Source organism: Salvia splendens, chromosome 20 (assembly GCF_004379255.2).
Source record: "Salvia splendens isolate huo1 chromosome 20, SspV2, whole genome shotgun sequence".
Classification (NCBI taxonomy): Eukaryota; Viridiplantae; Streptophyta; class Magnoliopsida; order Lamiales; family Lamiaceae; genus Salvia; species Salvia splendens.
Genome location: NC_056051.1, coordinates 10,029,672 through 10,054,797, shown reverse-complemented (window position 1 = coordinate 10,054,797; position 25,126 = coordinate 10,029,672). Strand labels below are relative to the sequence as shown.

The following is a 25,126-nucleotide window of genomic DNA, read 5'->3' as shown; positions in this document are numbered from 1 at the left end:
GCTCGCCGGCGCCGGCGAAATTCCGGCCACCTTCTCGGAGTTGGGCATCTCCATTGCAATCTTGGGAGGGCGCCCTTCATTTGCCATTTGAGCTAACGAGCTCAACATCGCACCAATATGGGCTTGCCTAAGTTCCGGTGATCCCCTCCCTTCACCATGTGCCTCAGCGGCTAGGTTCTCTACCATTTCAAATGCCATCTTCTTTTTGGCCCTACAAACATCCGATCCAAATTCTGATCCGGCACAAGCGAGGCCTCTTCGTGGCTTCTCCGGATGTGGCGTACCTGCCCGCTTTGTTTTGGGTCTTGCAATCGAGTGGAAGTTCCATTCCGTCAAAGAGAGTGGTTGCGTTGTGGAGCTAACCGCCTGATATCCCCCTCCGGTAGCTCACCTCCGGACGGACGAGAGAAACCTTGGCCGAGAGACCGCGCGTGTCCCTCGGCTGCCCCGTCGGCGGGGAAGACGCCTAGTTACCGTCGACGTCGAGGAGTTTAGAGAGAGAAGTTAGAGAGAAGGGAGAGCGTTTTTTTTCACGTCCCCAACCTTTGGTGTAACTCTAGGATATCTAAGGTCACTTATTTTTTTTTTTTTTTTTTTTTTAATCAAACACCTTTACGGTGGAGGGTTCGTGGGTCCCTCATCCCTATATATCAAAAAGGAGTTGATTACAAAGTTGTAGCCACACACAAAAGTGATGTGCCAACACAAAAAATAGGAGTAGTAGGCGGTCCAGAGCCTGTGCTCGGACCTCATCATACTTCCAACAGTAATCCTATCATAAGGTCTAACCAAATCAGACCTATTACAAATCTTACAAAGCCAATCATACCAAAAAATCTCCAGAATAAAATTAGTCGAACCAATCACAAGCAATCCTCTTCTAATTTCTTTCTTCGGTTTGGGCTCGGGCATTGGGGATCCCCATCTGTTCCTGTCGGATGATGTCTGATAGTTCTCTCGGCAAATCCTGTTCCACAAAGATTCGGCTGTGGCTCATCTCAGCACCAGTCTTCGCGAGGAGGTCGGCTGCTTTGTTGCCTTCGCGGTGGATGAAGGAAATCCGAAGGGTAAGGCGCCGCTTGTCTAGAGCCAAAAAAGCCATTGCTTGGCGAATATGGGCAGGCCCCCAATGATTTCCTCGGACCAGTGCGACAGCTTTTTCGGCTTCCGTTTCGAGCCAAATTGGCCTCGCCAGCTCCGCGGCCATCACCAATCCGTGGTGCATGGCGAGAAGCTCAGCTTCGAGGGGTGAGTGTGCGTCGAGAGGTAACGCAAAGGCCTTGAGCACCCTACCCGTGTAGTCACGAATAAGGCCCCCTCCCCCAGCTTTTCCTGTTTCTTCGAAAAAAGACCCATACGTGTTGAGTTTTAACCACGGTTGGTCCGGCGGCTCCCACTTGATCATCATCGTGAGCCTCATAGGTCGTTGGGCCTCGGCCTCGTTCGGGATAATGAATCCGAGCCGAACTCCTCTCCAATGCTTCGGCCTTAGCTTCCCATTAATCATATTATTTCGGACAAAGGTAATGACCTGCCATATCACATTACTCGCCTTAAATTGAGTTCCATGATGGCGGCTTCTATTTCTTTCTGCCCACAAGAACCGGAATATGAGATATGGCAAGGCTCTGATAAGGTGCTTCCTTCCCGGCTGCTGCAATCTGGTCGCCCACACTTCGATTCTTGATGGGATGGTATCATTCAGCCCGATAGGAGGGGAATTTCCTTCGAACCACCCATCAAATTCCCTCCACACCCTTATCGCCCCATCCCCTTGTATAAAAAGGTGTTGAAGAGACTCGGTTTCTGGTCGTCGGGGGCAGCATTGGCATTTAGATGCAAGCTCAATTTTCCGCCATTGTAGCTTTGAGTCAATGGGGATCCGGTTGGATAGAAGTCTCCAAGTAAAGATAGCAATAGTAGCCGTAACGCCGGCCTGACACAGGTCCTCAAGTCCCTATACAATGGGCCTAGACGATCTGATCGTGTTCCAAGTCGAGGTAAGCGTAAATTCACCTCTTCGTGACAGCGTCCATCTTGGGACATCCGACTCCCCCGGTAAGATCGGGAATGTACATATTCGGTCAATGATATGCTGTGGGAGTCCCGCTTGATCACCGAGCACCTGTAGTTTGGCACCATCCCAGGTACCATCTGTGACCAACTCCGAAACAAGCATCTCTGGTCTACCCCGTTCATCGAGACAAAGACCTCTGAGGGGTTCATTCCCAAGCCAAATGTCATCCCAGAAATATATATTTCCCTGCCCAACCAGCCAACGAATATGTGGATGTGCATGAATCCACGCATGAGCAAGTCGTTTCCAAGTTGGACTATTCTTTAACGAAATTCCGGTAGATAGTGGTGATGTTGAGGCGCAGTATTTCTGCTTCATATATCGTGCCCACAATGAACTCTGTTCCCGGAACCGCCACCACAGTTTGATATTAAAGGCTCGGAGTACCTCGGTGAACTTGCGAATACCAAGCCCCCTGCATTGGTGGGGAGGCATATCTGCTCCCAACTAATCCAGTGAGTCCTTTTTCTTTCATTCGTCGACCCCCAGAAGAAACGCGCCAATTGTTGATCTAGTAACTTGAGTGCACCGGCCGTCGGCTCAATAGCCTGGAAAATATGAATAGGAACCGCCTCAAGCGTGCTCTTAATGAGGGTGAGTCTCCCCCCAAAAGACAGATGCCGATGCGCCCATCCCGAAATGCAGCGAGCGATTTTCTCCTGAATGAACATGAACATTTCGGTGCGCTTGGCTCCCCTATAAATTGGAACCCCTAGATATAAGAAGGGGAAGGTACCCCGGGGCGCCCATTGCTCGTGTGCTTCGGCAATGTAAAAGTTACTTTTGGGCAGGCTCACCGACTGTCCCGAAATTCTCTCGTAGTCGTCAAGGCATGCTCGTAGACGGCGTAATGGAAGAGGGGCTGCTTGTGTAAATATGATAATGTCGTCCGCATAGGCCAAGTGAGTGATTTCCATGCATCTCCTTCATTTTGGCTGCTCCAACTTGGACGAAAATGCATCATGTATCATCAATTTGGGCCTCCAAAATGTGATATGTTGTGACTCCAAACTTCAAGTCTTGGGCTGCCCACAAACTTGAATAATATTCACCACTTGGCTCAATGTAGAATGGTCTTGTAATTGGGCTTTTATTTCAACAACTAAAAGCTACATGGACTCCTTTATCTTCTTAGCTCTAGCTCTTGTAATTGGCCCACTTGGAATAATCAATGGATCTATCTTCTTGTCCTTGTAGATTAGCTTGGTTGTGTCTCCATCATTCCCTTCTTCTTCAAGAGGATTCGTCCTCGAATCTAATTCACCAACATAAGGAGATAAATCAGAAACGTTGAAAGTAGCACTTACATTAAACTCACCAGGTAAGTCAAGTTTGTAAGCATTATCATTGACTTTTGCAATCACTTGGAATGGTCCATCTCCTCTTGATTGCAACTTGGACTTTCTTTTCGAAGGAAATCTCTCCTTTCTCATCAGCAACCAAACCCAATCTCCCGGCTCAAAGATGACTTGTTTCCGACCCTTGTTGGCTTGCTTTGCATATTGTTCTGTCCTCTTTTCAATGTTGAGTCTTACCCTTTCATGCAATCTTTTCACCATTTCAGCCTTAGCTTTTCCATCAAGACTTGCACGTTCTTCAATAGGTATTGGAATCAAATCTAGTGGACTCAATGGATTAAAACCATACACAACTTCAAATGGAGAAAAGTTAGTAGCAGAATGAACACTTCAATTATAAGCAAATTCAGCAAAAGGTAAGCATTCCTCCCAACTTTTCAAGTTCTTTTTAACTAAAGTTCGTAGTAATTGAGACAAAGTCCTATTAACTGCTTCAGTTTGTCCATCTCTTTGTGGATGACAAGTAGTAGAAAACAAGAGTTTAGTTCCCAACTTATTCCACAACACAAGCCAAAAATGACTCACAAATTTAGCATCTCGATCACTCACAATTGAACTAGGAACACCATGCAAATGGACAATTTCTTTAAAGAACAAATCAGCAATATGAGATGCATCATCAGTTTTGTGACATGGAATAAAATGTGCCATTTTTAAAAACCTATCAACAACCACAAAAACTGAATCTCTACCTCTTTTTGTTCTTGGCAAACCAACGACAAAGTCCATTGAAATATCCTCCCAAGGTGCACTAGGAATTGGTAACAGTTTGTACAAACCATGTGGGTATGATTTAGACTTGGCTTGCATGCAAGTTATGCATCTTTTACAAATTCTTTCAACATCCACACGCATTTTAGGCCAAAAGAAATGTTCATGCAAAACATCCATTGTCTTATGGACTCCAAAATGCCTCATTAAACCACCACCATGAGCTTCACGCACAAGCAATTCACGCATAGAACCTTTAGGAATGTACCGACCAAACGAAGAACATGGAGGGATCAACGGATGCAGAACCGTCGAAAAATAAAGAGGCTAGCAGGAGTCAACCACGTGTGGATGATGATGGGTTCCAATTGGTGTCGAGAAAGAGGAAAGGCAAGGTACATGAGGGCGATGTGTACATCAAAGCGCAACACATTGATTCATGGCATTTGAAGGAGAATGTTACTACGGTGACATTTGGGATTGATAAATCAGGTGTGAACGAGTCGGGCACTGGCTCAATGAGTGTAGCATGTGGGCCACCCAACCGGGAGATGGAAGGCTTCATTGAGGACCTTGACCCAGGAGGGTGCGTCCCCTGCGGAGGTATCCCTATCGCGGGCCTTAATTAGGAGATGGACTAAGGTTTTTGGTGATGCACAGGCTGCATCAAAAGTGTAATAGGGTTCTTGAGAGTATATAGATGACCACTCTAGTTGTTAGTGAGGCCCTCTAATTGCCATGGCGAGTCGTCACTTTCGGGCGACTCGGTGTTTGTATGGTTGTTGCAAATGGCTTTTGGTAATGCACAGGTGTGGGTCCGCCTTAACCCCACCCCTTGGGGTGTTTTTAATATAAAAAAAATAGAACCTTTAGGAATGCACAGTTTATTTTCTCTAAACAAATAGCCATCATGCCTATAGAACTTGTCAAATGCAGCATGCTCACAAGCCAAATAGATAGAAGAAAAGTCCGGGTCATTATCATACATTTCCTTAATCAACTCAAAACCAAGCAACTTAGAACTCAAAGTAGTGATCAAAAGGTACCTCCGAGACAATGCATCAGCCACAATGTTTTCTTTTCCCTTTTTGTATTTTTTTTATCAAACACCGTCACGGTGGAGCGTTCGTGGGTCCCTCATCCCTATATTGCCAAAAAACCCCAAAGATTACAATGAGTTCAAACAAATCCCACACACGGGCTACAAGAGAACACTAAATTAAAGAAGCACCATAGAGTAGGACGGGGGCACGCCTTGGATGGCTCGACACCTAAGTACTCTACGGTGTCCAATCTCGCGCACGGTTCGGTGGATCATATCGGTAGGGCTGTTGAGATGGGTTGGTCGCGATCTTCTTCTTGGGTGCGGAGGTTGGGAACTCCCATTTCATCCAACCAGATCGTGGCTCTCAGGTGTCTCGGTAGGGAGCAGTCATTCATACGTTGGAAGTCATCTCTATTTAGGCCCATTTTTGCAAGAAGGTCCGCCGGTTTGTTCCCCTCCCGGTGGATGAAAGAGGCAAGGATGGTGAGATTACACTTGTGATTGGCAAGAAGCGCCATAGCTCGGCAAATATGGGCCGGGCCTCAGTCTGGACCATTGAGGAGCCTGACAGCTTAGGTTGCGTCCGACTCAACCCAGATTGTGAGCCTGAATTCCGAGGCAATTACTAGGCCATGGTGGATAGCTAGGAGCTCCGCTTCAAGGGCCGAGTTGGCTTCAAGTGGGGTGGCGAAGGCGACAAGTACCTTACCCTCATGGTCTCGGACAGTCCCGCCCCCTCCTGCTTTTCCTGACTCTTCAACGAAAGCCCCATCAGTATTGAGTTTAACCCACGGCTCATCTGGGGGGTTCCACTTAACCGGCATGACAAGCGGCCGTGACCTCCTGATATCCGCATGGCTCGGGACAGCGATTCGCATCTGTACGCCCATCTAGTGTTTAGGCTTCATTGTACCATTGGCCAAGCTGTTCTCGACAAACATCTGTACCTGCCAAACCACATTATACGCCTTGAATTGCACCGACTGGTGTCGACTTCTATTCCGTTCAGCCCAAAGGAACCAAAGGACGAGGTAAGGCATAGCTCGAGACAGTTGCCTCTTCCCCGGCTGTTGGGTTCATCGTGACCATATCTCAATCCTCTCCGGGATAGTATCATTTGGCCGGAGGGGGGGGGGGACGAACCTGCAAACCAAGAGTCGAATTCCCTCCAAACCTTTGTGGCTCCCTCACCTTGAATGAAAAGGTATTGTAGGGACTTTATGGCTGGCCTATGAGGACAACATTGGCATTTGGATGCCAATTTCATTTTCCGCCATTGGAGCTTTGTATCCACTGGAATGCGATTAGAGAGGAGTCTCCATATGAAAATAGCGATGGATGAAGTTAGGCCAGCCTTCCCCACATCGGCTAGTCCCTGGATAATCGGCCCTCGGCTCCGAATGGTCTCCCACGTTGTCGCGAGGGAGAAGTCTCCCGAGCAAGATAGTTTCCATCTTGGTATGTCCGGTCCCCCGGGGATGATCGGCATCGCAAGGATTTTTGAAATTATCCATAGCGGCAATCCGGCTTGTTCATGTAGGACTTGAAGTTTCGGCTCATCCCACTCTCCGTCTTTGATAAAGTCAGCCACAAGGGTACGGTGGTCTCCCCGGTCATCCAGGCAAGCATCCCTGATGGCCGTGTTATTAAGCCATATGTCATCCCAGAAGTAGATCCTTCCGAGCCCCACCAGCCACCGGATGTGCGGTTATGCTTGGCCGCGAACCTTCAGGAGTCTCTTCCACGTAGGGCTATTTGTGCTCGTGGGTCTTGCAGCGAGGGGGGAGGTCTTATCACAATATTTGGCCATCATATACATGGCCCATAGGGAATTTTGCTCCCGAAATCGCCACCACAATTTGAGGTTAAACGCGCGCAACACTTCCTTAAACTTCCGAACTCCGAGCCTTCCCTCATTAGTAGGTTGGCAGACCTGATCCCATCCGATCCAGTGTGTCCTTTTCTTCTCGGTGGTGGAACCCCAAAAGAATCAGGCCATTTGTTGATCAAGTTGCTTAAGGGCACCGACCGTTGGTTCTATGGCCTGAAAGATGTGGATCGGCACTACCTCCAGGGTGCTCTTAATGAGCGTTAGATGCCTCCCAAATGATAGATGTCTGTTGGCCCATCCCGAGACCCTAGCGGCGATTTTTTCCCGGAGGAACATAAACATGTCTGTACGTTTTGCACCACGATAAAGAGGGACTCCTAAGTAAAGGAAGGGGAAGGTACCTTGGGAGAAGCCTCCTTCACTCTGAATTGTGTTCGCACATCCTTCATTTTTTCGGAAATATAAAAGTTGCTCTTGGCAAGATTGATTTGCTGCCCCGACACTTCCGCATAGTGATTAAGGCAGGCTCTAAGCCTCCTCAAAGGGTTCGTGGCCGCCTGCGTGAATATGATGATATCGTCGGCATACGCAAGGTGGCTGATCTACATACATCGCCGAGTCGCTTTGAAAGTCATTTCCTTCTGACCCAGTATTAGTTTATCAAGGGCTCTGGAAAGATAATCCGCAGCTATCACAAACAAGGCCGGGGAGATGGGGTCCCCTTGTCGCAATCCCCGAGAGGATCTGAAGAAATCCGCCGGGGCGCCATTAACGAGTACTGAGAACCAACATGTGCTAATGCATCTCTCGACCAACGACACCCAGGCAATCGGGAATCCCATCCTTCTAAGGACTTAAGTAAAAGAGGCCATTGCACCCGGTCGTAGGCCTTAGCCATATCAATCTTGAACGCAACATTTGGGGCTGGGAAACATCTGACTAACTCATGGAACATTTCTTGCGCAAGGAGCACGTTGTCGTTTAGGAGCCTCCCTTTCACAAATCTGCTTTGATTCGGGGAAACAACCTGAGGCAGAAACGGTGTTAGCCTTTTAACAAGTATCTTTGTGATTACCTTATTAATGACGTTGCAAAGGCTGATGGGCCGGTAGTCCCCCCACGTCTTAGGAGCTGATTTTTTGGGAATGAGCACGATACTCGTAGCCGTGATGCTTCGAGGGAGGAACGCCCCGAGGAAGAATTGTACGATAGCCTCCTCCAGATCCGGCCCTACGGTATCCCAGCATGCTTGAAAGAAGGAAGCCGTGAAGCCATCCGGCCCTGGCGCACTGTTTCCGGAGATATCAAAGATGGCGCATTTAATATCTTCCGAGCCCGGGGCCTTGGAGAGATCCTCCAGTTGTTCCGAGGGGGGCAGGTGGTGTAGGATGTCAAGGGCAGGCTCGGCTAGCACCGGACACTCGGGCGCAAGGAGACCTTGGAAGAAGTTGGCCCCGAGTTCCTAATCTCCGTTTCATCCGTAAGCTCTTGACCATTCTCTTCAATTGAATGGATTCTCAACCTAGTCCTTTTTTGCTTGACCCAGCTTTGGAAGAACCTGGTATTGTTATCTCCTTCCGCAAGCCATCTCAGAGTCGCTTTCTGTCGCCAAAAGTCTTCATCCATCTTAAGCGATAGGATGTAGTTAGCAATGAGCCTGTTGATCTCCATTCTATTCCCCGGCGTTGGGTCCTCTACGAACTCAACTTGGGCCACGGCAATGCCCTCTTCAAGATTTCTGAGGTTTATGTGAACGTTCCCAAACACCTCCTTGTTCCACACTTTGAGGGCCTTTTTGAGCCTCGAGAGTTTAATTTGCAGATTGAGTAGCCCTTCCGCCTCAGTAGGGTGCGGCCAATTCTCGCGCACAAAGCCAGAAAATCCCTCATGCCTGAGCCACATATTTTGGAAGCAGAAGGCCCTCCCCCCCGTGGGGGAATTCATCAACTTACATCGAGCGAGGACCGGCCCGTGGTCGGAGGAGACCCGGGGGAGATTGGTCACTCTTGTTGCCTCAAAAGCTTGAGCCCACGCCTCACTCACCATCACCCTATCCAGCCTTTCAAGCAGTCCATTCTTGGCCCAAGTAAAGTCCGAGCCATCATAGCCTGGGTCAAGGAGTCTGCACTCCTCAATGGCCTCGGCAAAATCAATCATCTCTGCTTGATGGTTTGTATCACTTCCAACACTTTCCCGGGGGGGAGAGGATGGTGTTGAAGTCCCCCCCGATCATCCAAGGCGCCCCATCATCAATGCACACAATCTCTCTCATTTGATCCCAAAGGCCATGTCTCTCCCCTCGAGAGCACTTAGCATAAACGGTCGAGATCAAGATAGGGTTCGGGAGCCGAGGACATGAAAACCTCCCATGGAGAATTTGATACGAGTCCACTTCGATCTCAAAGCTAGCACCCTCCTCCACAAAGATCCAGATCTTCCCAGTGGTATTCGAGCAGTTGAAGGCCAACCCTAGCGCTCTAGAGAATCTCTCCGGATTTGGAGAAATGAGCGGTTCCAAAAAAGCAAGGAAATTAATTTGGTAGTTTTAATTATTCTTTTAAGGACGTTTTGGTTTGGCGCATTCGCGATCCCCCTAACGTTCCAAAATAAGAAATTACATGACATGATTAGCATCAAAGGTCCTTACCCGGCGGGCTTGAAGACCCCCCTTGGAATTTAACAATTGATAAAGTATTTCCATCGCCGCCTAGACCGGTCTCCTTGGGGAGTGACTTCGCGCATATGCATTCAATATCGGGGAGCATCTCGTGATCCAAGTCATCCTCCGTTTCGGACTCATCCTCCATAAATCCTCGTTTTCCATAAGAGAGAAGTAGCGGTTGGCGGACATGATATTTTGAAGCTCTTGTTCGCCACCTTCTTTAACCTTTGGTAGTTGGCCTCTCCTCGAGCCCCCGGACATGGATGATTTCCCAGCCGGCCGTTCCCCTGCATATCCTCTTTGTATTCCCCCACGGCCCCCTCCTCGGTGGTAGGAACTAAATGCCGATCCCCTACTAAGATTGAGGCCCCCTCGGCCGCCTCGTTCCCCATCAACGTCTCGAGAGACAATCGCCGAGTCATTTCCTTCTCAGAAATCACCCATAATGTCCGGCCCCGACCACTCTCTATCCAAGGGGTCGCTTGCGTCCGGGCCCCTACTCGATTGTGCCTCCATTTCCTTACCTTTCCCTTGTTGTTTCCGGTCCTTATGATTTGTTGGCACATTTCCCCCTTGCGATCCATTGATCCCATGGTGTTGTTGTCTCGGTGTTACGTTGTTGTAGTTCCTCTTCGGGGGTCGCTCCACCTTACCCGCCGCATAGCAAACCTCACTACTATGGCCGACATGCCTACATTCCAAGCAATAGGCCGGGATCTTGTCCCATTTCACTTGTTGCACTGTCTCACGACCGCAAATGTCTAGTATAATTTCCTCAGGGGGTGGCTTCGTAATATCAATCTCAATGCAAATTCGAGCAAACGAGAGTCTAGACTTGCTGGCCGTCGCGCGATCCACTTGAATCGGGGTACCAAAGAGTTTGCCAATGGCAAAAAGGGCAGCGTGGTCGAAAAGATGAATAGGGAGGCCAATGAGATTGTACCAAATTGCCGCGATCGGGGACTCACAATATGCGTCAAACTCCGGGGACCATTTGAAAACTCTCATGGGATGACGATCAATAAACCACACCGGAGTACCTTTCGGTCCACTTATCAATCGGGCATAATCCGCCATATCCTCAAATTGAACAAGAATATGCTTGGCATTAATGTATTTCCATGTAAAACCACAATTAAAATATGATATTATCTAAGGCCTTTTGTATTTGATGCGATGCGGGAATCGAATGAGAGAACTTACCAACGATGGCGTGGCCAAGGCTCGTTGCTAGTTTTTGGATTTCCGCACCGAAGTAGATTGCCGGGATACCATTTGATGTGGTTGCAAAGCCAATATTTTGGATCTTCTCCGGTTCAAATACCTTCGACCCTTCGGGGTCCGCGGACTCCCGGACCATAACTGCCATGGTCTTTGGTGTGCTTGTGAGTCTCGCGACCTCCGCATTTCCGTCGGGCCGGGAGTTCGCCAACGAGGTCTTGTTCCGGGCCACCCATGCCTTGTCAAGTTTCTCGGGGCCAGCCACTAGTTGAGGTCCATAGGGCTCGGCTGAATCCACCATTATCATATCACCTTGAGGCATTTCCGTGGCCACCTCCGAGGGTTGGTTAGAGGCCGCCGAGGAGGCCTTGTTAAGTGCCGAGGTGCTCGCCGTGACTCGAAGAGGTTGTTTGGCCAGCTTCGGTTGCGGCCTCGGGTGCAGCCGACCCCGTTCAAAAGCATCTCGGATTTTCCGGGTCCGACCGCGTTCAAGAGGGGGGAAGTCCTCCATGGATGGGACATTTGCAGCCAAGGAGGGTTCCGGGGGAGGTCCAGACGCCCATGTGAGGGGAAGGCTCGGCCCGGCATTCACGGTAAGGGCCGCCGGCTAGTTGTCGACGAGAAGAGGTTGTGCCGACAAGGAGTCTAGCATCTCCGGTGTGTCAAGGGACACAAGGTGCAAGATGGGGTAGTCCTTCTCCCTTCTCTCTAACTTCTCTCTCTAGATTCTCCAACGCCGACGGTAACCAGGAGGCTTCCCCACCGACGGGTCAGTTGAGGGAACGTGTGCGGTCTCTCGGGCAAGGCTTACTTTGCTTGGTCGGTGGTGATATGCGCTCGCACCCGCCTACATGGTGATGGCCGGTGGTGAGTTGCCGGGGGAGGGGGCCACGGCCGCTAGCCATGAGTCGCAATCCCTCTCTACGCCGGAATGGACCTTCTCAATGATGGATCGGCCAAAAAGGAAGAGGATAGGAACCCCATACCCGGATAAAACACGGCGTGCCCTCAAGCGCGCCGGCTTTGAAACGGGTTCGGAGGTGAGTAGGGCTAAGAAGATGATGATGTTTGAAATGGCGGACAACCTTGTCGCCGAACGCCATGGTGAAGGGAGGAGGTCGCCGGAGGTTGAACAAGCTTGTGTTGGGGAGTTGTTGAACGCATTAGCTCAAATAGCTAAGGAGATGAGCACGCCAACATGTGATTTGGAGGAACTCGATTGTGAGGAGGTGGCCGGAACTTCGCCAGCGCCGGCCAGCCGGAACGATGATGTACCATCCAAGGAGATGGTGCTGGTCAACCATCAACAAGTGGAAGGTATAAGGGACCATGTGAATCCTTGTCTTGATGTGGGGGTGACATGTGAGAAGTTGGATGCATGTGACTCACCAATGAGGGAAAGGACAAAGCTTACTTTGCATGGGGAATGAAGTGTTGGCTCTTTTTTGGTTAGTGGCAATTTGAATTCAAATTCTACTCCATGTGCCACACACCCTCCTCCCCTACCAATCGGTCATGGTGAACACAAGGGGCACCGGCCTCCCGACGCCCGGCTGCCGGAAAACTCGCCGGAAAACCTGGTGCCGCCGGCGGGAGCTTGGAAGGTGGCGAAAGTACTCCACCCCCAAAAGGGGTCGGGGAGCGTGGGAGGAGAATCAGCCACGCACAAGCCCTTTAAGGCCGAGCCAATACCTTTGGATGACACCAAGATTAAAGCCGTGGGAAAGGCCGGATGCTTTGAAGGCACACCATCCCTTACCTTCTCCGATTCTGAAACGGACGACCTCCCGGAGAAGCTAAGGCTAACCATCGTTGGAAAGTTCTCACACTCGCTCCCATCTCCCTCCCAAATCCAAAAAAGCCTTGGAGGTTTGGGATTAGTGGGTTCTTTCACTTGGAAATACTTGAATGCGAAGCACATCTTAATTCAATTCCAAGCGATGGCCGACTACGCTAATGGGAACCCCAATTGGTATGTTGATATCCACCCGATGAGGGTGTTCAAGTGGGCGCCGGACTTTGATACATTTTTTGAGTCGCCGGTTGTCGCCGTTTGGTGCAACATCATGGGAATCCCGACGCATCTCTTTGAGGAATCGACTCTCATGGCAATCGGTAAACTACTAGGCAAGCCACTACAAGCCGATCATGCCACAATCCATCATAGCCGGCTCTCCTTCGTAAGGATTTGCGTAGAGATTAACATCTCTACTCCCCCGACGGAAGATATCATCCTTAATATCCGCGGCAAAGATTCAAGGTACAAAGTGGCATGGGACCGTATCCCATTGTTTTGTGCTAATTGTAAACATGTTGGGCATGAGATAGAGGATTGCCATGCAGCGGGAAGAAAGGCTCGGGGGAGAGACAAGGATCGCCGAGCATCATCCAAGGAGAACCACTCGAGCCATGCCGCCAAGATCATCCGCCGTGAGTGGCGCCCAAAGGCCGATGCTTGGGTCGACACTCCATCGTCCATTGGACACTTGGAGAAGGCCAAAGATAGTAACAACCACGCGGAGAACTTTGAGGGTACATCGGGTGCGGGATCGTCGAAGTCAAGAGTGGCTAGTAGGAGTCACCCAAGTGTGGATGAGGATGGCTTCCAATTGGTGTCGAGGAAGAGGAAGAGAAAGGTGCATGAGGGCGATATGCACATCAAGGCTCCACACGTTGAGGATTGGCATTTGAAGGGGAATGTTGCTACGGTGACATTCGGGAGTGTTCCATCGGGTGCGAATGACTCGAGATTTAGCTCCATGAGTGTCGCATGTGGGCCCCTCAACCGGGAGATAGAGGGCCTCATCGAGGACCTTGATCCAGGAGGGCATGTCCCTAGCGGAGGTATCCCGATTGCGGGCCTTAGCTAGGTGATGGACAAGATTTTTGGGGATGCAAAGGTTGCATCAAATGGTAATTGGATTTTGAGAGTATTTAGATGACCATCCTAGTTGTTAGGGAGGCCATCGTTGTACTCTAATTGTTATGTCTTGACGAGTCGTCACTTTTGGGCGACTCGGTGTATGTTTGGCTGTGGCAAATGGTTCCAGGTAATGCACAGGTGTGGGTCCGCCTCAACCCTCCGCCCCTTAGGGTGTTTAAAAAAAAGGTGCAAGATGGGGTCATTTTTCGGCAGCTCATGGGCTACAACGGCTAGCTCTTCACGTGATGGCTCAGTGTGGAAAGCCACCAAACTACTTTCGGAAAGTTGTTTTGTTGTTGTATCCATTTCGGGTAGTTTGACTTCCACATCCCCCAAGGACAATTGTACCTCGTTTGTACCTTCCACCATGTGCCTTGGGACGGGATGGAGCATAGCCATGTCTTCACCGACGGACTCTTCGTCGCCGACGGGGTCATAAGCCAGGTCCGGCACCGCCGCAGCTACTCCCTCGCCGGTGAGTGCTCCGTCGGACAAGGGGTCTTCCACGTCTAGGTTTGTGGGCACGGGATCCTTCGGAGTAGATTTCCCTCCTACCTCCATTTCTTTATCAACTTTCACGTCCGAATCTTGACCGGCCTTAACCACGACCAAGTTTAGTTCCTCATATAGGTTTTTCTTATATTTGAGACTTTTTGTTGCATCTTCTTCGTCCTCTTTAGTCGCGGCTCTCTTGAATTTCGGCTTGGCCGAAGGGGATGTAGTGGTAATGAATCTCTTGTTTCCTAAACCTTTCATGGTCGGCCTTGGGGTGGATCTCCTCAGCCTCAAACGTTCTCCGGCTGATTGAAACACGGCCTCCTGGGGGGCTCTTGTTTGGGTCGGGTTCCTCCATAAGACTTGGGTGGTGCGGGCTTCAAGAGGTTGTTCCGCGCGAGGAGGCCGCCGGTGACCGTTTGGTGGTATCCGGAACCCCTAGGATGATGAAGGGGTGCCCTTAAGAATCTCTCCCGAAACCTATCTTGTCCGGAAGATCCTTGACACACCAATCGTCTCGGACGGACCAGATGTTCCGAGATGGAGGTTATCATACAATGGGGAGTTCTCACTAGCATCAACTTGGGAGACCATCTGAACTCAAAGACCTATCATCCAAGGCCTTGATGACATATGGAAAGTGGGCCTCACGTCTTCTATTGCTATCTTCATATGGAGACTTCTTTCCAACCGAATCCTGGTGGATACAAAGCTTCAGTGGAGAAGAATGGAAATGGCCTCTAAATGCCAATGTTGCCCACATAGACTGGGCATCGAATCACTTCAACATCTCTTCATTCAAGGGGCTGGCGCTCGCGGTGTGTGGAGGGAGTTTGACTCCTGGTTCGAGGGATCTTCACCACCCCTCCGGATCAATGACACTATACCAGAAAGACTCGAAGTATGGGCACGGAGAGTCCAGCAACCCGGTAAGAAACACCTCAGTCGGGCTATGTCGTACCTTATCCTTTGGTTCATTTAGGCGGAGCGAAACAGGAGTCGCCATCAATCGATGCAGTTTAAGCCATTTCATGTGGTTTGGCAAGTGCAAATGTTCATCAGAAATAGCATGGCCAACAGATCCTACAAACCGAAGCACTGGAAAGGAGTCCGCCTCAAAATCAACGTCCCGAGCCAAGTCGAGCCACGGAGGACTAGGCCCCTTGCGATGGTTATCAAATGGAACCCACCGGATGATCCTTGGATCAAACTCAACACTGACGGAGCATACAACGAGGCAACGGATAAAGCCGGGGGAGGAGGAATTGTTCGTGATCATGAGGGCAACATGCTTGCAGCCTTTGCCTACCCTCTCGAGGCTCACTCAGCTCTCGAAGCGGAGCTTCTAGCAATCCACTTCGGGTTGCTTCTCACCTCAGAATTCAGACGGCCTATTTGCCTACCCTCTCGAGGCTCACTCACAGCAATCATTAGGATGGATGCAATGGGAGTCCCGAACTTTCGGGTCCAAAATGAAGATGAAGAATAGTCTCGAGCATTGGATGATAGGAGTGTGATAAAACATCCCAAATTTTTGTGACTCTTCTTATATGTTATTCGAATTTTGGATTCTTGGAATTATGAAACTTTCGTTTCTATGTGATTAAGTGTTTTGCGTGAAATAAATTTTCGTGGTTAATGTGGAATGATGAGCTTGATGTTTTATATTTTCCAATGTGGGGAAATAATTAATAGGATCATGCATTTATTTTTTTCGAGCCAATTCATTGGAATTTTCGGCCCTTCCTAATTATTGAAATAGTATTTCATTTCTTGGATTTAATTAATTGTCTTGGGATACTTATCCAAATTAAATCCAAACCAAATGACCCTAAATGGTACTACATGGAATTCGAACTCCATTTTTATTTTCCTTGGGAGTTTTCGAAAATCTCCTATAGGAGAAAGAATTATTTTCATTTGATTTAATTGGTGATTTATTGACTCTCATCCTTTGAATTTAATCCAATTAAATCATGTTATAATTTATTTCTTCACCTAAAATAAATAGAGAGTTGGGACATTCCTTGGTTAGCAATTTTCGGCCCCTCCACTAAATTTTGGAGGATATTTTATTTATTTCCTAATTTGTGGAATCCCTTTTTATTCAAATAAATTCCTATGTCTAATTAATTGGGGATGTGAATATTTTTTTCTCCTACTTTTCTCCCATATCACACACCCCCTATGCAATATTTTCCTTGTGGGAATTTAATTAATTGTTGCCTATTTTATGGGAGCCTTTTTCCTATAAATAATTGCCTAATTTAAATCATATTCTTTTAATTGGGGATTTAAATAATTTCCTTGTGCAAATTCCTTATGGAAATTTTCGGCCCCCATCATTATTTTCATACTTGGAGATTTAATTTATTTTGTTCCCTTGTTTATGAAATATTCACTTTTATTTCCTAAGTTGTGAATATATTCTCTCCAAGTAAATACCAAATAAATTCCTTGCTATTCCTATATGGAATTTTCGAAAAATTTCCTCCCCTTCCACATGCTTATTTTATTCTTTTAATTGTGGGATTTATTTAATTGTATTTTTCCCCACAATTAATTAATTAATTGATTTTAAACCTAACCCTAATCCTATAAAAACACCTAAACTAAACCCTAGCCCCCATTCTCCCTCAATTTTCGTGCCTCCCTCCTCCCTCTCCACATTCTCTCCAAAAAAACTTCTTCCACCATTGTTTCTTGCATCCATTGAAGTTTATTTTCAAGAATCTCCGACGAATCATCTCGCTTCTTGGTTCTACCGATTCGTTTTGTCAAAGAAGGTATATTGGCTTCACTTTTCCTCATTCTTTTCATTTGAACCATGTTCTTGAATCTTACATGCATGTAGGGGTGTAGGAATCGTAGATCGCAAGTTTAATCGGGGAGGGAAAGTGAGTTTGCTTGAAAACCTTGATAAATATGCGTTTCAATTGAATTGTGTGAAGTTTGATTGGAATCTTTGGTGAATGATGTAAGTTTATGTGCAAACATGATTAAGAGAGTCTTATCAAGCATGATTGTGTGTTATAAGCATGAGAATTGGTGTCTGGATGATTGAGAAGGAAACCCTAATTTAGAAATTATGTATCTGTTATCTGTGATGTTCGACCAGTAGCTTCTGATGAGTAATTGACCTGTCAAACAGCCGAATTTTGATATAAAAATTTTACTGAGTAAGCTTCAAGGTGTTACCTGTGTCTCGTGTGAATTTCAGCCCTTTTTATCGAAAAATGAATTTTTAATAAATTTTTGAAGTTGACTGCGCAAATCTGCCAGAAACTCGTATTCTCACCCAGAATGTTTCGTTTTCTGTTTGACTGACCAAATGACCTCCGATTGATGTGATTCTTGAACTAGATGACAATTTGAAGTGTCTTCTGAGTCGTGTTAAATTTTCAGCCTTTTTGGGAATTGGATGAATTTATGGTAAATTTTTCAAATGAACTGCACAGTGCTGTCAGAAATTGTATGTTCCGACCAGAGAGTTTAATATGTGATATGACTGACTAAATGACATGATTTCGGTGTGAAAATCTTCATGGATGAACTTGAATGTGCCCTCTGTATTGTGACCAAAATTTAGCTTCATATGAGGTCGGGTGAATTTTTAGTGATTTTTACAACACGGTCGCGCAGTTCTGCCAGTTTTATGCCTTAATAAAATGACACTTATTTTCAAGTTTAAAAGTATTATATGATGCATGTATATCCAAGGAACGTGTTTAATGATGTGATCACGTGAGATACGTTGAAATATATTATGGTGTGTTTTTCCATCTTTGTGACGAACGTTGGGTTGGGTAATTTTGAGAGAACGGTGAAAAGAAACGATAGGACATGCATGGTAATATGTTTTTGTGGAAGGCTGACTTGTGTTGTCGTTGACAAGGGTGATTGTGTATTCGTGAACTCGAGGAACGAGAGTTGCCATAAGTTGGTTTTGTGAATTGTAAGCGGACGAGGTGGGCTTTCTTTTCAAACCTCTTTATTTTTCCGAAAATATGATGTGGTGTTATAAGGGTGATTTAAAGTGTTATGTCATGCCGTGATTATTTTGATGTTGAGATTTTTGCCTGATGCCTAGTTCGTTTGAGCTTGCTCCGTTAGGCTATAGGGCTATGTTGAGATTGTGCTTGATGCCTAGTTTGTGAGTTCGCTCCATTAGGCTATAGGGCTATGATAAACGAATTCGGGTCTGAGTAGGGCCGCAAACCCTATCAGGCTGTGTACACAGAGGGGATCGTGAGCCGTCCTTGCTAGTCGGCCGGTCTCGTGGACGAATAGTGTGGCCACACTTTCGTCGCACTATGGTAAGAGGATGTGATTGATTGATTGATGTGGAAAATGAGGAGATAAATTGTCTGGCCAGACTTGGATTTTTTGTGTTCTCGTGATATTTCTTACTATATAAAACTCGAGATCACTGGTATGGATGACATAACTATATTAAAATGTTTTCGGCATGAGCCCATTGAGTACAACAAGTATTGAGCCCTGCATATTCTTTTCTTAATGTGCAGGTTGAATGGGATGTTGCGGTGGATGTTGAGCTGGCTAAAGACCCTAGGATACGTTGTGTCGTCATACATAGGCGTGATCCTTGACTCTCCCTGAACCTTATTTATCCGCTGCTATGTTTTAAATTATGTCTTAAGACCTTAATCTTTTCGTGTTGTGTTTGAACATGTATGGCGGTGTTAGGTTTAAACGAGTGTTTACGTTGTCTTTCTGAAAATGGTATTTTCCTAGATTTAAGTTAAATGTTCGTTTTACCTTAGTTTTTTATATATATAGTTGTAATTTCTTAAGTCAAATTTTTCCGTTGCCCTTTATAAAGTATATTTCTTTACGTCTTTTAAAAAAATGACCTTAAACTTCTTTAACTAAGTTGTTTTTCTTCTTTAAGTCTTAAGTTGTTCTTTTAAACTGTTGTCCATGCATGTCGGTCACGATCGCCTCGTTTGTGATACCCCTGGTATGGTCGGTCGTGACAGATTGGTATCAGAGCTTTGTTCTTTTGCTCTGGTCCGAGAGTCTTCTTTTACTTTGAGTCTAAGTTAGTGAACCCTTATTGACTAGAAGTGTCACGAAGGCTCAACATCTAAAGCATCACGCTCAACCAAGGAAAGTGAGGTATGTTTTAAGTTGTTGATGAAATGTATGAACCATGTATAAAATTCACGATATGATGAGGATGTTTTGGGCAAAAGAATGCATGAGCATGTAATTACGTCATGATCTGATGTTATTTTCATGTTGAAATTCGAGAATAAATGATATGATGACATACATATGTTGAATGTGAGCATGATGATTTAAACGCGTGTATTATGGGTGAAAACAATATTGTGATAGTGTAGAAGTGTGATGTTATGTATGTTATGAGGTGCGAAGTATGATGCGTTATTCTATGGAGTGTTTTATATGGATGATGAAAGTTGATGTGAAAGTACGTTTTAGTTTGAGTCAAAACTTTTATTTTTAAAGTGAGATGTGGAAAATTTTTAGGAAAGTGTGAAGGTGTAAAGAAAATTATTTCAAAAGTTTCGAATATAATATGAAGTTCGAAAGTGTTTTGCTATGGGATGTGAAAATGTGGTGTGTTTATCTTGAGGTAGGAATTACGTAAATTGAAGTAGATGATGATCTATGAGATGATGAATTGTGTTGTGAACTTAGAGTGCCTAAAATATAAGTCTAGTTGACCGCGTGAATCGTAGTTCTAAGTTGAAAACTTAACAATTGCTTTTTCGAGCAATGAAACGTACGAGAATATGAGAGTTAAGGCAAACGCTTAAGTCAAGGTGCGAGACAAGAAGAACCGATGCTAAGAGATATTTTCATGCAACGACGAGCGATCATACTCGCGATTAAAATTAGTATAGTTTAATCTTGCGTAAGTGGAAGCACGAAGATGTATCGAGATTTGAAGCAACAGTTTTGGTGGAATGGAATGAAAGGGGATGTAGCGTCATATGTGGAACGATGTCTAGCATGCCAACAAGTGAAGGCCTTACACCAACGTCCATATGGGAAGTTACAACCGCTTGAAATTCCAGAATGGAAGTGGGAGCATCTAGCTATGGATTTCGTGACGGGTTTACCAAAGTCACAGAAGGGCAACACTGCGATTTGGGTGACCATTGATCGACTTACAAAGAGCGCGCACTTCTTACCGATTAAGATTACTTATGGTGCGGACAAGTTAGCTAGGCTCTACGTGAATGAGATTGTGCGTTTACATGGAGTGCCAAAGACTATTGTGTCCGACCGCGATACGAAGTTCACATCGAAGTTTTGGATGAGTTTGCAGCGCGAATTGGGCACGCAACTGAATTTCAGCACCGCTTATCACCCGCAATCGGACGGGCAGTCAGAGAGGACGATTCAAACGCTTGAGGATATGTTGTGAGCCGTTGTTCTAGATCGAGGGGAAGGTTGGGAAACTGTTCTACCGTTGGTTGAATTCGCCTACAACAATAGCTACCAAGCGACGATCGATATGGCTCTGTATGAAGCCTTGTATGGAAGGAAGTGTCAATCCCTACTTTTTTTGGGATGTGAAGTTGGCGAGAGGAAGATGTTAGGCCCCGATGCGATAAAGGAGATGACCGAAATTGTGCATCAAATCCGCGCAAGGATCAAGGAAGCTCAAGATAGGCAGAAGTCGTATGCTGACGTGCGTCCAACGGAAATCAAGTTCGACGTCGGTGACAAAGTGTTCTTGAAAGCGTCCCCGACGAGAGGAGTTGTGAGGTTTGGAGTGAAAGGCAAGCTGAAACCGCGTTTCGTAGGACCGTACGAGATTATCGATGAAGTAGGCCCTGTAGCGTATCGTTTGGCGTTACCTCCCAGCTTGGGAACGTGCACACCGTGTTCATGTGTCGCAGTTGCGCAAAATACGTGTTCGACCCAAACATGTAATTCATCAAGAGGAAGTGGTCTTAACCCCGACATGAGCTACGAGGAAAGGCCCGAGGCAATTCTAGATCGGAAGGTACAAGAGTTACGAAACAAATCGATAGCATCCGTGAAGGTGTTGTGGAAGCACCATGGTCCCGAGGAAGCCACGTGGGGAGTTAGAAGATAAAATGAAAGAAAAGTTTCCCGAGTTATTTTTGTGAGACGATCAAATTTCGGGACGAAATTTCTGTTAAGAGGGGGAAGGATGTAACATCCCAAATTTTGTGACTCTTCTTATATGTTATTCGAATTTTGGATTGTTGGAATTATGAAACTTTTCGTTCTATGTGATTAAGTGTTTTGCGTGAAATAAATTTTCGTGGGTAATGTGGAATGATGAGCTTGATGTTTTATATTTTCCAATGTGGGGAAATAATTAATAGGATCATGCATTTATTTTTTCGAGCCAATTCCATTGGAATTTTTCGGCCCCTTCCTAATTATTGAAATAGTATTTCATTTCTTGGATTTAATTAATTGTCTTGGGATACTTATCCAAATTAAATCCAAACCAAATGACCCTAAATGGTACTACATGGAATTCGAACTCCATTTTTATTTTCCTTGGGAGTTTTCGAAAATCTCCTATAGGAGAAAGAATTATTTTCATTTGATTTAATTGGTGCTTTATTGACTCTTTTCCTTTGAATTTAATCCAATTAAATCATGTTATAATTTATTTCTTCACCTAAAATAAATAGAGAGTTGGGACATTCCTTGGTTAGCAATTTTCGGCCCCTCCACTAAATTTTGGAGGATATTTTATTTGTTTCCTAATTTGTGGAATCTCTTTTTATTCAAATAAATTCCTATGTCTAATTAATTGGGGATGTGAATATTTTTTCTCCTACTTTTCTCCCTTATCACACGCCCCCTATGCAATATTTTCCTTGTGGGAATTTAATTAATTGTTGCCTATTTTAATGGGAGCCTTTTTTCCTATAAATAAATTGCCTAATTTAAATCCTATTCTTTTAATTGGGGATTTAAATAATTTCCTTGTGCAAATTCCTTATGGAAATTTTTGGCCCCCACCATTATTTTCATATTGGAGATTTAATTTATTTTGTTCCCTTGTTTATGAAATATTCACTTTTATTCCTAATTTGTGAATATATTCTCTCCAAGTAAATACCAAATAAATTCCTTGCTATTCCTACATGGAATTTTCGAAAATTTTCCTCCCCTTCCCACATGCTATTTATTCTTTTAATTGTGGGATTTATTTAATTGTATTTTTCCCTACAATTAATTAATTAATTGATTTTAAACCTAACCCTAATCCTATAAAAACACCTAAACTAAACCCTAGCACCCATTCTCCCTCAATTTTTCGTGCCTCCCTCCTCCCTCTCCACATTCTCTCCAAAAAAACTTCTTCCACCATTGTTTCTTGCATCCATTGAAGTTTATTTTCATGAATCTCCGACGAATCACCCTCGTTTCTTGGTTTCTACCGATTCGTTTTGTCAAAGAAGGTATATTGGCTTCACTTTTCCTCATTCTTTTCATTTGAACCATGTTCTTGAATCCTACATGCATGTAGTGGGTGTAGGAATCGTAGATCGCAAGTTTAATCGGGGAGGGAAAGTGAGTTTGCTTGAAAACCTTGATAAATATGCGTTTCAATTGAATTGTGTGAAGTTTGATTGGAATCTTTGGTGAATGATGTAAGTTATGTGCAAACATGATTAAGAGAGTCTTATCAAGCATGATTGTGTGTTATAAGCATGAGAATTGGTGTTTGGATGATTGAGAAGGAAACCCTAATTTAGAAATTGTGTATCTGTTATCTGTGATGTTCGACCAGTAGCTTCTGATGAGTAATTGACCTATCAAACAGCCGAATTTTGATATGAAATTTTACTGAGTAAGCTTCAAGGTGTTACCTGTGTCTCTTGTGAATTTCAGCCCTTTTTATCAAAAAATGAATTTTTAATAAATTTTTGAAGTTGACTTGCGCAAATCTGCCAGAAACTCGTGTTTCTCGCCAAGAATGTTTCGTTTTCTGTTTGACTGACCAAATGAACCTCCGATTGATGTGATTCTTGAACTAGATGAAAATTTAAGTGTCTTCTCAGTCGTGTTAAATTTTCAGCCTTTTTGGGCATTGGATGAATTTATGGTAAATTTTTCAAATGAACTGCACAGTGCTGTCAGAAATTGTATTCCGACCAGAGAGTTTAATATGTGATATGACTGACTAAATGACGTGATTTCGGTGTGAAAATCTTCATGGATGAACTTGAATGTGCCCTCTGTATTGTGACCAAAATTTAGCTTCATATGAGGTCGGGTGAAATTTTAGTGATTTTTACAACACGGTCGCACAGTTCTGCCAGTTTTATGCCTTAATAAAATGACACTTATTTTCAAGTTTAAAAGTATTATATGATGCATGTATATCCAAGGAACGTGTTTAATGATGTGATCACGTGAGATACGTTGAAATATATTATGGTGTGTTTTTCCATCTTTGTGACGAACGTTGGGTTGGGTAATTTTGAGAGAACGGTGAAAGAAACGATAGGACATGCATGGTAATATGTTTTTGTGGAAGGCTGACTTGTGTTGTCGTTGACAAGGGTGATTGTGTATTCGTGAACTCGAGGAACGAGAGTTGCCATAAGTTGGTTTGTGAATTGTTAAGCGGAAGAGGTGGGCTTTCTTTTCAAACCTCTTTATTTTTCCAAAAATATGATGTGGTGTTATAAGGGTGGTTTAAAGTGTTATGTCATGTCGTGATTGTTTTGATGTTGAGATTTTTGCCTGATGCCTAGTTCGTTTGAGCTTGCTCCGTTAGGCTATAGGGCTATGTTGAGATTGTGCTTGATGCCTAGTTTGTGAGTTCGCTCCATTAGGCTATAGGGCTATGATAAATGAATTCGGGTCTGAGTAGGGCCGCAAACCCTATCAGGCTGTGTACACAGAGGGGATCGTGAGCCGTCCTTGCTAGTCGGCCGTCTCGTGGGCGAATAGTGTGGCCACACTTTCGTCGCACTATGGTAAGAGGATGTTGATTGATTGATTGATGTGGAAAATGAGGAGATAAATTGTCTGGCCAGACTTGGATTTTTTGTGTTCTCGTGATATTTCTTACTATATAAAACTCGAGATTACTGGTATGGATGACATAACTTATTAAAATGTTTTCGGCATGAGCCCATTGAGTACAACAAGTACTCAGCCCTGCATATTCTTTTTCTTATGTGCAGGTTGAGCGGGATGTTGCGGTGGATGTTGAGCTGGCTAAAGACCCTAGGATACGTTGTGTCGTCATACATAGGCGTGATCCTTGACTCTCCCTGAACCTTATTTATCCGCTACTATGTTTTAAATTATGTCTTAAGACCTTAATCTTTTCGTGTTGTGTTTGAACATGTATGGCGGTGTTAGGTTTAAACGAGTGTTTACCGTTGTCTTTCTGAAAATGGTGTTTCCGAGATTTAAGTTAAATGTTCGTTTTACCTTAGTTTTTTTTATATATATAGTTGTATTTCTTAAGTCAAAATTTTCCGGTGCCCTTTATAAAAGTATATTTCTTTACGTCTTTTAAAAAAAATGACCTTAGACTTCTTTAAACTAAGTTGTTTTTCTTCTTTAAGTCTTAAGTTGTTCTTTTAAACTGTTGTCCATGCATGTCGGTCACGATCGCCGCGTTTGTGATACCCCTGGTATGGGCGGGTCGTGACATGTATAGTCTTTTGTTTATGCTCAATTGCATTTTGACTTTTGGGAGGGAGTATGATGAGGTCCGGATGTGTGGAACCGGACCGCATACTATTGTTGAAATTTGTGTAGGCACACCACTTTCGGGTGTGGCCACGTTTTGTA

At 45.2% G+C, this 25,126-nt stretch overlaps 3 protein-coding genes across 3 annotated transcripts; 1 reads left to right on the top strand and 2 right to left on the bottom strand.

Annotated features, from left to right (window-relative positions):
- Nucleotides 1-880: 880 nt before the first annotated feature.
- LOC121781441 lies at nt 881-2,512 on the bottom strand. Its single transcript, XM_042179179.1, has 3 exons — nt 2,465-2,512; nt 2,126-2,263; nt 881-1,957 (listed from the first exon to the last, which is right to left on the bottom strand). The coding sequence occupies exons 1-3, from the start codon at nt 2,510-2,512 to the stop codon at nt 881-883; spliced, it is 1,263 nt and encodes a 420-aa protein (XP_042035113.1).
- A 7,601-nt stretch (nt 2,513-10,113) lies between these two features.
- On the bottom strand, nt 10,114-10,761 carry LOC121781440. The gene has a single exon (XM_042179178.1). The coding sequence runs from the start codon at nt 10,759-10,761 to the stop codon at nt 10,114-10,116; it is 648 nt and encodes a 215-aa protein (XP_042035112.1).
- Nucleotides 10,762-15,335: 4,574 nt separating this feature from the next.
- LOC121781439 lies at nt 15,336-15,812 on the top strand. Its single transcript, XM_042179177.1, has one exon. The coding sequence runs from the start codon at nt 15,336-15,338 to the stop codon at nt 15,810-15,812; it is 477 nt and encodes a 158-aa protein (XP_042035111.1).
- The last annotated feature ends 9,314 nt before the right edge of the window (nt 15,813-25,126 follow it).